Source organism: Ceratotherium simum, chromosome 21 (genome assembly GCF_057802395.1).
Source record: "Ceratotherium simum simum isolate JZ-2026a chromosome 21, ASM5780239v1, whole genome shotgun sequence".
Taxonomy (NCBI): Eukaryota; Metazoa; Chordata; class Mammalia; order Perissodactyla; family Rhinocerotidae; genus Ceratotherium; species Ceratotherium simum.
This window is the reverse complement of record NC_141920.1, coordinates 49,142,657-49,157,675: the sequence shown is the minus strand read 5'-3', so window position 1 is coordinate 49,157,675 and position 15,019 is coordinate 49,142,657. Positions and strand designations below refer to the sequence as shown.

The 15,019-nt window shown below is 43.2% G+C and overlaps 1 protein-coding gene across 1 annotated transcript; it reads right to left on the bottom strand.

Moving 5' to 3' along the window:
• Positions 1-1,213: 1,213 nt before the first annotated feature.
• Positions 1,214-8,396, bottom strand: CST8 (cystatin 8). The gene is made up of 3 exons (XM_004441934.3): positions 8,166-8,396; positions 4,521-4,634; positions 1,214-1,297 (listed from the first exon to the last, which is right to left on the bottom strand). Exons 1-3 carry the CDS (start codon positions 8,394-8,396, stop codon positions 1,214-1,216), a joined length of 429 nt encoding a protein of 142 aa, XP_004441991.1.
• Between the last annotated feature and the right edge of the window lie 6,623 nt (positions 8,397-15,019).

Sequence of the window (15,019 nt, the reverse complement as noted above, 5' to 3'; positions counted from 1 at the left end):
TGGGGAGAGGAGCAGACACAACTGGAGAAGCAAAGGCTTTGCACAGTGAGTGCCACTTGTCACCTGCCGCCCCAGTGGTATAGTGTCCCCAACTGTGAAATGTCAACTGGTAAATCAGAGAACCAGAGACAAAGGATTGGTCTTTGAGTTTCATGGCCTCCTTCTGTCTGGGGCAGAAATACTGCAGTCCCCACCGCCCACCTGGCCCTGGGAGGTAAAATCTGGCTCATGTGTGTGCACACTTGAAATACGACTGGCCTCCTGAATCACACCCGACACCACGTTTAAAATAGACACTCTATTTATTTTTTTAATTTTTAATTGTGGTAAAACTTAACATCTTAACCATTTTTAAGTGTACGGTTCAGTAGTGTTAAGTGTATTCATGTTGTTGTACAACTAACCTCCAGAACTTTTTCATCTTGCAAACTGAAATTCTCTATCCATTAAATAATTCTCTATTTTTAATGATTACTTTCTTCAAGGGAATTTTATCTTCTACTATCATCACTGTTTGCCTACTTCCTTCTCCACATTCCCCCATCTCTCCTCTCTCTCTCTCACCACACACACATATACACCTATACACACACACGCATGTACACATGCACACATGCACACACACGTACCCACAGACACATGCAAACAACACAGCTCACTCGTTAAGGCTTTATTGCCCTCACCCCTCTCTCTGTGACTATTGTTGACATTTACATAAGAAGAAACACAAATTCCCCCAAGTCACAGAGACCTCACAGGGGAGGACTGCTGCTTCTGCCAGGGCGTCTCCCAGCCCAGGGACCCATCCACCTAGGGTTCCCAGAAAGGAAAGAGTCTCAAGCCAAAGGAGGCTTCTAGAGGGAAGCTGAGTTAGCACCTACTGGGTTTGGACCTCTGGAAGAGATTGTTACCCAATCAAAAAGGGATTCCTCCTTGGATTTGCAGTGGGGAATGGAACTGGACCTCACCCTATCCTTAATACTCAGTGATAAACTCATTTCTGGTGGTGAGCCATCAAGCTGGCCAAAGGCAAAGCATCTCCTTTGAGGCCAGGAAGGAGGAATTGCACATGCCATCTTTCATCACTACCTAATACGAAACTAGAAAACAAAACAGCAAGCAAAGAGGCATGCATGAGGAAAGTGTGTTGGTGCGCCATTGCTCTTTTCATAGAGAAAGGTAGAGAAGTGGTGGGGGTGTGCTCCAGAAACCCCTAGGCGTCTGCACACTCCTTCTTCATCACAGTGAATTCGCCATTCCAGGGGAGTGCTCCAACCAAAAAGCTACACATTACTTTCTGAAAAAGACCACCACCACAACCAAAATCAGTAGTGTGCCAAAAGAAAAAGAAAAATTTGTCCTGTTGCTAGGTGTCAGCTCAGGAATATGCTGGAAGATAGGTCATCACCTGTCACGGAATGCTCCCAGAAATCTGCTAGCTGGAGGCTACAGACTGTTACAGCCATCAGCAGTTACCCATAGAGGTCTCTGTTCCCACACCAACCACAGACAGACAGTAAATACTAACAATTATCATATTTTGGTGGGAGATCAGCTGTAAACTTGATTTTATTTCTACTTATATTTAATATTTCCTACAATGTAAATAAAGCAATTCTATGTAGATATAAACTACTGTATGCTATCTTAATAATTAAATAATTCCTTTTGTTCTAATTACAAGTCAAGGTAAGAAAAATTTAAAGGGATTTAGGGCCTAACATATTTTATTCCAAAGATTCCTTCTCTTTCTTTCAAAATATCATTGAAATGACAAATGGAATATTTTGTGTTTGTGACAGATGGATGAATGGGTGGATGGATGAATGGGTGGATGGATGGATGGATAGATGGATGGATAGATGGATGGATGGACGGATGGACAGATGGATGGATGGAAGAGTGGGAGGGTGGTGTATGGGTGGGTGGGTGAATGGCTGGATGGATGAATGGATGGGTGGGTGGATGGAGAGATGGGTGGATGGATGTTTGGATGAGTGGATTGATGGATGGGTAGATGGATGGATGGGTGGATGGATGGATGGATGGATGGGTGGATGGGTAGATGAATGGATGGATGGGTGGATAGATGTATGAATGGGTGGATGGGTCTTTAAATGGGTGGATAGATAGATGAATGGGTGGAAGGGTCATGAAATGGGTGGAAAGATGCATGAATGGATGGATAGATAGTGGATGGATGGATAGATAGATAGATACATACATAGATAGATACATAGATAGATAGGGAGATAGGCAGGCAGGCAGGCAGACAGCAGTCCTGGAAAAACAGCAAAAGACATCTTAAATAATTGACTGGAAACACTGAGGCACTTCCAGGAGCTATGAGGCAAAAGGAGTCAGAAAGAAGGAAGTTTGATCTCTGACAAGTACTGAACACATGCAAAGGAGGACTATGGAGGCCTCTTTTCCCACAAACCCACAAAAAAGTACCAAATCAAGATGGTTTTATAGGTAAACTACATCAAACCTTGGGAACCAAAAGCTCTTTTGGTCTTTAAACTGATCTAGAACACAGAAAAAATGAAAGCTCCCATCCATGGAGTGGGCTTCAAGAAGCACGCTCCCCAGGCACTCAGAAAGAGCCAGAAATTTGCTGTTAAAGAGATGGAAATGTCAGATGTGCACATCGACATCAGGCTCAACAAAGCTCTCTGGCCAAAAGAATAAGGAATGTTCTATATCGTATTCATGTGGGGTTGCCCAGAAAACTTAATGAAGATGAGGATTCACCAAACAAGCGTATACATTTGTTATCTGTGTATCTGTCATCACTTTCAAAAACCTACAGTCTGCCAATGTGGATGACAACTAACCACTGACAATCAAATAAAGTTATAAAACCACACACACGCAAAGATAAGTGCACTATATTCCAAACATGTAAGAATGGCTCAATATTAGCGAATCTATTATTTTAATTAATTACATGATGGGTCAAAGAAGAAAAGATATTCAATATATTTGGTAGAAGTTGAAAGAATATTTGATAGAAGAAAATATTCTTAATTTAAAAAATAATTCTCAATAAAAGAGAATCGGAGGAAGTTCAGACATCAGCACTTGATGTGATATTTAATAGGATATAAATACTGAAAACATTCCCATTAAATCTGGGAACAAGAAAAACAGTCCAGTATTCTTACTTTTCAGCATTATTCCAAAGACTCAGAAACAAAGAAAGGAAGTTTTCATTAGTGATAAATTTTGTGATTAAAAACGTATGCTGTAAAACCAGGAGGGTCCACGGAAACCTTACATACAATAAGTGAGCTCCTTGAGAATGATTCTCCTTAATTCTTTTTATATTTCCTACAAACAAGTAAAAAGCAACAACTTTCCCATAATCCCAAAAAGCCAAGTAGAAAATATAAATTTAAACCAACCATATTTTTACCAATAGTAAAAGATGAACAAAACTAATGCGAAAGATCAGATGACTTTAAGACATTCCCACTGCTTAAATCTTTGTCCCGGTGGGTATCTACTATTAACTGGAACTGATGGGGCTTGGTGGGTTTGAGCACACAGAGACAGTTTCAGTCAGACATAATGGGAGCACTCTTCGCTAATGGTCCCTTGCAGTCTTCTGCGCCACGGCTATGTAAAGCAGTGGTGCTCAAAGGATGGTCCCAAGGCCAGCAGCAGCCTCACCTGGGAACTTGCCAAGAATGCGTATTCTTGGATCTCACTCTGGACCTACGAATCAGAACTTCTGCAGGTAGGACCTCGCCATCTGGGTTTATCAAGGCCTCCACGTGATTCTGATGCCCACTGACGTTGGAGAACCACTGGTGTAAAGAAACGGGCAATGATGGGCCTCTTGGGAAAACCTGTGGAAAGCCTGGGGCTTAAGCACTTGGATGAACAATCTGAGGCTCTCAATACCTCTGAGGTCAGAAATACAGGCTTGGGGTCAAAAGCTCCTGGACCAAGCCAACCCTTTGGTTGGGAGTCTTTGGGCTGTTCCCTGACCTTCATGGAAACCTGGCTGAGCCTGGCAAGAATCAGCTGTCAGCCTGGGAGGATGGGGACACTGTCTGGCCTAGTCACTGCTTAATCTCCAGCACCCAGAACAGCACCTGGTGCAAAGTAAGCTTTGATGGGTGGATGAGTGAATGAATTTCCTTTTGTGTCTTCACAAGGATGAGCAACTGTGGGGTAAGAAACAGCTGGGTTGCTCATCCGGGTCCAAGAGGGCAGATTTTCAGTGAATACGTGTTGGCAGATTTTCCTGCACCAAGAAGCCAGTATTGATGGAGCCTTTGCGACAGGAGTGACCTTGACAAAATCCTGTCCCTAGAACGAGGGGTGAGGAAAGACTCAGAGGGTCCACCACATTCTGCTGCCCTGCACCCTCTGCTCCAAAACTCACAGGGTTGACTACTTCTGGGGCTAAACATTGGGAGTGATCCAGACCTCAAAGAGAAGGTCTGGACACCCCGAGTTCTTCTGTCTGGGGCTCAGAGCACCCAAGACCATCGTGGTTTGTCACCTACCTTTTCCAGCTTGAAGTTTTCTTGAATACTACAGTTTTCATTATTGTTTGAAAGCTTTCTGCAATTGCTGCGGGCAAGTTCAACATCGATATGGTATTCCAAACGGTCTGTGACCTGCCAAATAGCAATCATGCGATTTTATTCAAAAAAGTTTTATCTTACATTTAAAAAGTTTTAGCAAACACTAGAGAAATTGCTTTCACTTTCATCCTCTCTCCCTTTATCCTACTCCCACCCTCTCTCCCCCTCCATCCAAACATATTTTTAGGAGAAGACCTGTGACGTCCACTACCTGGATTCCTTTACACGCTGATACCAGTTACAACTCTGGCAGCCACTGCCCGAAGCTGGACACTCATGGAAAAGGCTCCTTTCCATTGTGGGGCCTCCTTGAAGGCAAAACCTTCTAAGTCCATTTTCTGTCCCAAAGTGTAGGGCATGCCACGTGCTCAGTGCAGTGGGGAGAAGGGTGAGGTCTCCAGAACTGTCAGCTCTCCTGGGCGCCCAATGTTACAGGTCCGTGTGCACCGGCTGAGGACAGGCCCCTCAGCCACATTGGACCCTCCTCTCTGATTCCTTTCCCACACATCCTTTCAGATCCTGTCATCTGGTGACACCTCCTGCCCTTTGGGGCTCCCCCCCAAGGCCTGCCCACCACCTCAGCAAGCAGTCCTCAAGAAGTCCGTCTTCTGTTCTCTGTGGAGTGTTTAGTAAGTAGAGTGGCAGTAGGTTACAGCAAGGCATCAGCGTTCACTGATTCATTCATGGTTGGGCATGGGTATGGCTGCTTGTGACGTCCATTTAAATCTGTTTTCATCAATTGTAAAAGATTACAGCAGGAGTTGAAAGGGGTGTTTGCAAGTTGGGTCCAGGTTACCTGGACTCTCCTTTCTCTATCAGGCCTTTCCCCACTGCTGTCTCCAGGCCTTACTGAAGTTGTATTACATTTTAGCTGTGTTCCAAAGAGTTAATCAGGGACCCTCTGGCCTGTGTTGCAGGGAGAAGCTGGTTAGATGACATCAAGAATTGACCAACAGAACCACCCCTTGGGTTTGGGAGCTAAGTTTGTACTTAGGGAACCTCGAAAATCCTGTGGAGGTGATCCTGGTCGCCAACAGAACTTCCTATTAGTTGTGATACTTGCTAACCTTCACCAGGCACTGTTTTGGGGGATTTGCATGTGATAATACAGTCAACCAGCGCACCAGCCCTCTGGGGTCAGGCTGTCACTCTGATTTTTATCGAGTGAAGAAACTGAGGCACAGAGGAACTGAGTAACTATCCATCCAGCAAGCAGCTAACCCAGGGCTCAAACCGAGGCACCCCGCATTGGAACTTTCATCCCTAACCTCCAGGCTCCACTCCTCTCTCGTTTCTGCCCTCTCTGCTAATTCAGCCAAGGGAAGGCCGAGGATTGCTCCGTGCTGATTCCAGGGAAACGCGAACCTGAGCTGTGGGAAGCTGGAGGCCGTGTGGTTATGTGGACATTTTCACTGAATCCTCACAACCCCGTTCTAAAAATAAGCTAACCAGAGCAATAGATTTAAAACTCACTTCTGATCACATGGATCCTAAGAACTCCCTGACCTAATATTTTTGTGGCTTTTTATTGCTCTTAGAGTCAAGGTCTCGCCCAGGCCCATGAGGCCCAGCATGGTCTGGCCCCTGCCCACCTTTCTGGCCGGTCACATTGGCTCCTTAGAGTTGCTGAAATGGGCCCTATTCCTTCCCACTAGCAGCCTGCTATGCCTGGCTGCTCTTCCCCACGCCCATGCACCCCCCAAACCCTCGCTGCTCCCCTCCTGTGCAGAGGCCGTGAGCAGGAGGCCACATGCTGTACACTGCCAGCTCCGGGACTCCCTGTCTCGGGGGCTTCTTGCCACTAGCAGGAGCCAAGGGCTCCCAGAGCAGCTCTTAACCAATGACGGATGGCAGTTGGTGGGTAAGGAGCCCAGCTCCTCTCCTGCAGGTTGGTCAACTTCCCGGTGGGCCCTGCACCCTCTCCCTGAGGCCCCTCGGCAGACCGAGCCCAGCTGCCCGTGGTGGTCACCTGCTCAGGAACTCACCCTGCTCTGGCTGCCTCCCTGCCCTCTCGTACTTCCCCTCCGGCCTCCTCCTGCTTCCTGGGATAGCCACCCAAATAAACTACTTGCACTTGAGTCCTAGCACGAGGGTCTGCTTCTGGGGAAACCCAAACAAAGACACTTCCCACCAGCCTCCTTCAGCTGTTTAACTGGTCCACCTTCAGGTTGCATCCTCGACGTCACTCCCTAGAGAGGTTGTTCTCAACCCTGACTGCATATTGGGATCACTTGGAGAATTTTAATACCTATTGAGACCTGGGTCCCAACCAGAGATCATTTAATTGCTGACAGTGCAGCCAGGGCAGGAGGACATTTTCAAGCTCCTCAGGTGAGAAACGCCATCTGAAGAAACCTTCCCCTGAACCTCAGACCCCCACGTACCATGCTCCCAGAATAATGTCACAACCCACATACCTGGTTTAGCATTTTTTCTTTCTAATTGGACTGCTGGCTCCCTAAGGTCTGTAACCGTTTCTGCCCATCTCACTGCTCCATCTACAGCAGCTAGCACAGAAGTGGCTTGTGAGAAACTTGCTGCATGTGTATGCTACTTGGTACCAAAGAAAGCAAGCTGTGAATGGGACTAGAGTTGTTACAAGATCCAGAATCCATTCCTTTATTTCAAAGGGCCAAGGGAGCATGCCTCCAGGTGGATTGTGGAGGGTGCCCAATCCATAAAGGGTGCTGTGTTATCAGCATAACATACTGGAAATATCATGCCAATGGCTCACATTTTCCCAAAGAGACGAGGTCATATGCGCCAACTTGTAAACCAGCCTAGCTCCTGCTAACAAAGGCAGCAGGAAGAGGGGGAAAACTGAAGTCAGCTCTGCCAACAGTGACATATCTGTTGAGTATATTTACAACTCATTCCTGCACATTTCACTGTGCAATTACAAGCCACACCATCAACCAACTGACTGAGGCTGGGACAATCAGCTGAATTCCAACACCGAGGGCTTTTCTCAAACGTGGCGGGCAGGGCCTCATGCTGCAAACTCCAGGGAGCATCACCCACATTGGAATCCAAGGAGGCAATTCTTCCTAACATTAGGCAACTCATGGCCCCATAAGGAGGGGTAGATTTCTATAAACAGAAAATCAGAATGCCTCCACTTCCACTAAATAAATGTTGGATTAAAAGAATTAAAGAATATAGGAGGCGACACTTAGCTTATACATTAAACAGCGCCTCGTGTCTCTTTTCAACCCCCCATTCCACGTTATGTGGCTAGATTGAAATGTTGCCCCTGGCAGTATTATTACAAAATATTCATGGTGCTCAATTTGTCCCCCAAACTTAGCAAATACAAATCATGAACATCTGATTTGCAGTTTGGGGTTTAAATGAGTTAATATATGTAAAGTACTTGGAATGACAGTCTGAGCAGATACAGAAGGCACGCTGATGTTACAGGAACTTGCAAGTGTGTATGCGCTTGAGCAGTAACATGTTCAGGATTTTTCTCTATCAATGTTTTTTTCACATGCGCACTCTTTCGGCCTGGCTTTAGTCTGTGCCACCATATGTAAATGTGCATATTTGGAGAGAACACCTTACCTGCATCTTGACTTGCACAATCTTGACCACCTGGAAGAGGTACTTGTCTGCACTCTCTTCGTTGTATTCTCGCACGGCAAACCACAGACACTGCTTCACGTTGGCATTTGAGGCACCGATGGTTTTTAATTCCCTCCACTCGTTGATCTTATTCTTGTCTGGGTCTGTGCTGGCCACCAGGGCCACCAGAATGGTGAGTAGGAGCAGGCTGGACCCTCGGGGTCTGGTCATGGTCCCGCCGTCCAGGGACACAGACGAGCCTCCTTGTTTTCTCAGGGCTGGAGCTGCGGGCGGTGTGGGGCGACCACTGCTGCTACTATAGTTTCAAAGATCTTACCACGACGGCATCAGCCCAGCTGGATTCAAGACAGAGCCATTAGGGTCACCCTATAGAGCTATCCCTGTCCTCTAAGGAAACCCACCCACAAGAAGCCAGCTGAGGAATCTCTGCTACCAGTCTCCTGCCCTCCTTATCCTGGGTGTGGACTGCGGTTCCAGGGGGAGCGCTTAGACCCACACACGCTGACACCTACCCTGTGTGCCTCACTGCCACTCCTGTTTCTGCACCTCGGGCCTGTAGATGTGACTGTGAGAAGTGCTGTAGCCCGACGTTTCCTGGCTCTGGTCCTCTGTGGACTTTCCAACCTGGCCCTCCCACCAGCTGCTCCTTCCTCCTCGTGGAGTTGGGCTCTGACGCACATCCAGCCTGTGGTTCTCCTGGCTCTCCAGCACTCTCGGCTGGTGCCTATGCCCTGGTCCGAGGCCTCCCTTGCTCCTGATCTCTGGTCTGTCTTCACCTTCTGAGTCCACATCCCTGCACAGAGGTCACACTTTGTGATGTAATCCAGCACCTGTGACCCTGCCTCAGTGAGGCCACCTCTCCCCTGCTGGCCACTGGTCTTCGGCCCAAGCAGCTCACACACAGCAGGCAAGTGCCTCCTGCTTCTGCCCTCAGCGTGGAGGACCCCCCAGATGTCTCCTGCCCACCTGTGTTGTGCACCGGCTTCCTAAATGTCTGGCCTCTGGACTGCCTCTGTTTGGGCCAAATAGCACCTCCCTTCAATGTCCTGCCATTATGTGGGCGACACAGCCCACCCTGATGCGCAGGCCTACACCTTAGTGGGAGGGGGTACATGCACCCCTTGGGATCTCAGACCTTCTGCTTCTCTGTGAACATCCCAAGTGGGTGTCCAGCAAGTTCTTGAGGGTGCGAAGATTGGTGGGCTCTTGACTGTGAGGAAAGGCAATGTATAGGAAACAACAGAGAGGCATAAATCTACCAGGCAGGTTGTAAAACATTGCCGTGTATGATACACCATATTGCATTTAAACTGTCTGCCTATTGATGGATTTTTTTGGTTGTCTCTCATTTTCAGCTGTTACAAACAGTATTGTAGCAGACAATAGTTTTCCAATATCTTTGCAAAATTACACAGGTATTTCTGTATAATAAAAGACTAGTTGGAAAATTTTACACAAATTTAGATTTAGTATATATCGCCAAATTGCTAGCTACTTACTAGTAATGAATTCATGATTTTCAAATTTTGCTGCATATTAAAAGCATTTGGGGAATTTTAAGAAGTGCCAGGGTCACTCTCACCAATAAAATGAATCTCTAGGAGATGGTCCAGGAAGTCAGCATTTTTTCAAGTTCCCAGAGGTTCCATGCACAGCCCAGTTTGAGAACCAGTGTACTATATCTGTGTTTCTTGAATATTGAAGTGCACATGAACCACTTGGAATCTTGTTAAAATGCAAGTTCTTATTCTGTGGGTCTGGGGTTGGGCCTGAGACTCTGCATTTCTAACCAGCAACTCAGACCACAGTTTGACAATCCTTGCTTCTCCATATCTTTGTTTCAGCCTAGTTATTGTTTCTTAATTGGATAGGAGAACAATTACATCTCCTTGATTTATATTATTGGTCAAAGTTAAGCATGCTTCCATGCAGACTCAGTAGTTTTCTTTCTATTAATGTCCTGCCCATACTTCCTAGTGTAGGGCCTATCCTTACTAATGTCAAAGGCTTTAAGGATATATTAGGGAAACTAATATTTTGTTTTACTTATGTGCAGCAAAACTTTTTCCCAATTTAGCTTCCATATTTGGAATTTATTCATATTTGATTTTTGTTTTTAATATTTTCCGTAAAAGAATTTTGAATTTTTATGTAGATAAATTTATCCACCTTTTCCTTCATAGCTTCTAGCCTTTATGATAACTTTTATTTTAAGAAAGCATTCTTGACTTAAAAAAATTAATCTGTTTATTTTATTTATATTTTCATAATTTGTAAAATAATCAAATACCCCTCACATACTCCTGATCAGAGTGTAAATTGGTACTATCTTTTTGGAAAGCAAGTTGACAAAATATATTAAAACTCTTAAAATTAGCCATGTTGTTTGACCCAGTAATGCACTTTAAGTTATCTTAAAGCTATAGTAGAAGTGAAGTTAAATTTTTTCATTGAAAGATGTTTACCACAGCCTTACATAAAAGACCTAAAACGTGTTAACGTTTAAATATCCACCTTTAGTGAATATAAATGAGTTACAGTGTGACTAAAGGGAGCCTCTTACATTTACTTAAGAAGTGTGTATTTGAAGAATTCTCAGTGGTGTTGGAAAAATTCTCATGAAAAAATAAGTTATGCACAGGGTGCAAAACACTAAATATGATCCAATTTTTAATAAATAAAAGTATTTTATGAAAAAATGCAGGAGGGGGCTGGCCTGGTGGTGTAGTGGTTAAGTTCATGTGCTCCGCTTCGGTGGCCTGGGGTTCATAGATTCAAATCCCCCGCACGGACCTTTGCACCGCTCATCAAGCCATGCTGTGGCAGGCATCCCACATATAAAGTAGAGGAAGATGGGCATGGATGTTAGCCCAGGGCCAACCTTCCTCAGCAAAAAGAGGAGGATTGGCAACAGATGTTAGCTCAGGGCTAATCTTCCTCACCAAAAAAAAAAAAAAAAAACAATGCAGGGGAATCTTGATCATACTTTGATTGTGTGTGCATGTCTCTAGCAGCCTCTCCCACTCCACTGAGCACCAAACCAGGGCCTTGCCTCCCCCACCAGGCCTGGCCTCCTCTCGGGGGCTGCATGTTGCCTCTGCTGGATGTTCCTCCCTCATCTCCACGCAGCAGTTCATCTCACCAGGTAAGTCTCAACACAAATGTCATTTCCACAGACCCACCCCCAACCCAAATCTAAAATGCCTCTCCCAGCTACTCTTCCAGCTACTGCCCCAGCTCCTCTTTTTTTTTTTTTATCTTATTTATTCTTTTTTTTTTTTAATTTTTTGTTTATTGCAGTAACATTGGTTTATAACATTGTAAAAATTTCAGGTGTACATCATTGTACTTCTATTTCTGCATAGATTACATCATGTTCACCACCAAAATACTAATTACAACCCATCACCACACACATGTACCGAATTATCCCTTTCACCTTCCTCCCTCCCCCCTTCCCCTCTGGTAACCACCAATCCAATCTCTGTCCCTATGTGTTTGTTTATTGTTGTTATTATCTACTACTTAATGAAGGAAATCATACGGTATTTGACCTTCTCCCTCTGACTTATTTCACTTTGCATTATACCCTCAATGTCCATCCATGTTGTCACAAATGGCTGGATTTCATCATTTCTTATGGCTGAGTAGTATTCCATTGTGTATATATACCACATCTTCTTTATCCATTCATCCCTTGATGGGCACTTAGGTTGCTTCCAAGTCTTGGCTATTGTGAATAATGCTGCAATGAACACAGGGGTGCATGTACCTTTACAAATTGGTGTTTTCAAGTTCTTTGGATAAATACCCAGCAGTGGAATAGCTGGATCATATGGTAGTTCTATCCTTGATTTTTTGAGGAATCTCCATACTGTTTTCCATAGTGGCTGCACCAGTTTGCACTCCCACCAGCAGTGTATGAGTGTTCCCTTCTCTCCACATCCTCTCCAACACATGTTGTTTCCTGTCTTGTTAATTATAGCCATTCTGATGGGCGTGAGGTGATATCTCATTGCAGTTTTGATTTGCATTTCCCTGATAGTGATTTTGAACATCTTTTCATGTGTCTGTTGGCCATCTGTATATCTTCTTTGGAGAAATGTCTGTTCAGGTCTTTTGCCCATTTTTTAATTGGGTTGGTAGTTTTTTTGTTGGTGAGATGCATGAGTTCTTTATATATTTTGGAGACTAAGCCCTTATCAGAAGTATGGTTTGCAAATATCTTCTCCCAATTGTTAGGTTGTCTTTTCGTTTTGTTGATGGTTTCCTTTGCTGTGCAGAAGGTTTTTAGTTTGATGTAGTCCCATTTGTTTATTTTTTCTATTGTTTCTCTTGCCTGGTCAGACGTGGTGTTTGAAAAGATGTTGCTAAGACTGATGTCAAAGAGTGTACTGCCTATGTTTTCTTCTAGAAGTTTCACAGTTTCAGGTCTTACATTCAAGTCTTTAATCCATTTGGAGTTAATTTTTGTGTATGGTGTAAGGTAAGGGTCTACTTTCATTTTTTTGCCTATGGCTATCCAGTTTTCCCAACACCATTTGTTGAAGAGACTTTCTTTTCTCCATTGTATGTTCTTGGCTCCTTTGTCAAAGATTAGCTGTCCATAGATGTGTGGGTTTATTTCTGGGCTTTCGATTCTATTCCATTGATCTGTGTGTCTGTTTTGTGCCATTTTGGCTTACTATACTTACTATACTTACATGCTGTTTTGGTTACTATAGCTTTGTAGCATATTTTGAAATCGGGGAGTGTGATACCTCCAGCTTTGTTCTTTTTTCTCAGGATTCCTTTAGCTATTCGGGGTCTTTTGTTGTTCCATATAAATTTTAGGATTCTTTGTTCTATTTCTGTGAAAAATGTTGTTGGAACTTTGATAGGGATTGCATTGAATCTATAGATGGCTTTAGGAAGTATGGACATCTTAACTATGTTAATTCTTCCAATCCAAGAGCACGGAATATCTTTCCATTTCTTTGTGTCTTCTTCGATTTCTTTCAGAAATGTTTTACAGTTTTCAGTGTACAGATCTTTCACCTCTTTGGTTAAGTTTATTCCTAGGTATTTTATTCTTTTTGTTGCAATTGTAAGTGGGATGGTATTCTTAATTTCTCTTTCTGCTACTTCGTTGTTAGTGTACAGAAATGCAACTGATTTTTGTATGTTGATTTTGTATCCTGCAACTTTACCATGTTCGTTTATTACTTCTAAAAGTTTTCTGGTGGATTCTTTAGGGTTTTCTATACATAAAATCATGTCATCTGCAAATAGTGACAGTTTCACTTCTTCCTTTCCAATTTGGATCCCTTTTATTTCTTTTTCTTGCCTGATTGCTCTGGCTAGGACTTCCAGTACTATGTTAAATAGGAGTGGTGACAGTGGGCATCCTTGTCTGGTTCCTGTTCTTAGAGGGATAGCTTTCAGTTTTTCACCATTGAGGATGATATTAGCTGTGGGTTTGTCATATATGGTCTTTATTATGTTGAGGTACTTTCCTTCTATACCCATTTTATTCAGAGTTTTTATCATAAATGGATGCTGTATCTTGTCAAACGCTTTCCGGGCATCTATTGAGATGATCATGTGATTTTTATTCTTCATTTTATTAATGTGGTGTATTACGTTGATTGATTTGCGAATGTTAAACCATCCCTGCACACCTGGAATAAATCCCACTTGATCATGGTGTATAATCTTTTTAACGTATTGTTGTATGCGATTTGCTAGTATTTTGTTGAGGATTTTTGCATTGATGTTCATCAGTGATATTGGCCTGTAATTTTCTTTTTGTGTGTTGTCCTTGTCTGGTTTTGGTATCAGGGTAATGTCAGCTTCATAGAATGAGTTAGGGAGCTTCCCCACCTCCTCAATTTTTTGGAAGAGTTTGAGAAGTATAGGTATTACGTCTTCTTTGAATGTTTGGTAGAATTCACCAGGGAAGCCATCTGGTCCTGGACTTTTATTTTTGGGGAGGTTTGTGATTACTGTTTCGATCTCCTTACTGGTGATTGGTCTATTCAAATTCTCTACTTCTTCTTGATCCAGTTTTGGAAGGTTGTATGATTCTAAGAATTTATCCATTTCTTCCCGATTGTCGAATTGGTTGGCATATAGCTTTTCATAGTATTCTCTTATAATCTTTTGTATTTCTGAGGTGTCCATTGTAATTTCTCCTCTTTCATTTCTGATTTTACTTATTTGTGCCTTCTCTCTTTTTTTCTTGGTGAGTCTAGCTAAAGGTTTGTCAATTTTATTTATCTTTTCAAAGAACCAGCTCTTGGTTTTATTAATTTTTTCTATTGTTTTTTTGGTCTCTATTTCATTTATTTCTGCTCTGATTTTTATTATTTCCCTTCTTCTACTGATTTTGGGCTTTGTTTGTTCTTCTTTTTCCAGTTCCTTTAGGTGCATGTTAGATTGTTTATTTGAGATTTTTCTTGTTTGTTGAGATAGGCCTGTATCACTATAAACTTCCCTCTTAGAACCACTTTTGCTGTATCCCATAAATTCTGGTGTGTCGTATTTTCATTTTCATTTGTCTCCAGGTATTTTTTGATTTCTTCTTTGATTTCTTCATTAACCCAGTTGTTGTTCAGTAGCATTTTGTTTAATCTCCACGTATTTGTGGCTTTTCTGATTTTCTTCCTGTAGTTGATTTCTAGTCTCATACCGTTGTGGTCAGAAAAGATGCTTGGTATTATTTCAATCTTCTTAAATTTATGGAGACTTGTTTTGTGGCCTAATATGTGATCAATCCTGGAGAATGTTGCATGTGCATTTGAAAAGAACGTGTATTCTTTGGTTTTTGGATGGAATGCTCTGTATATATCTAC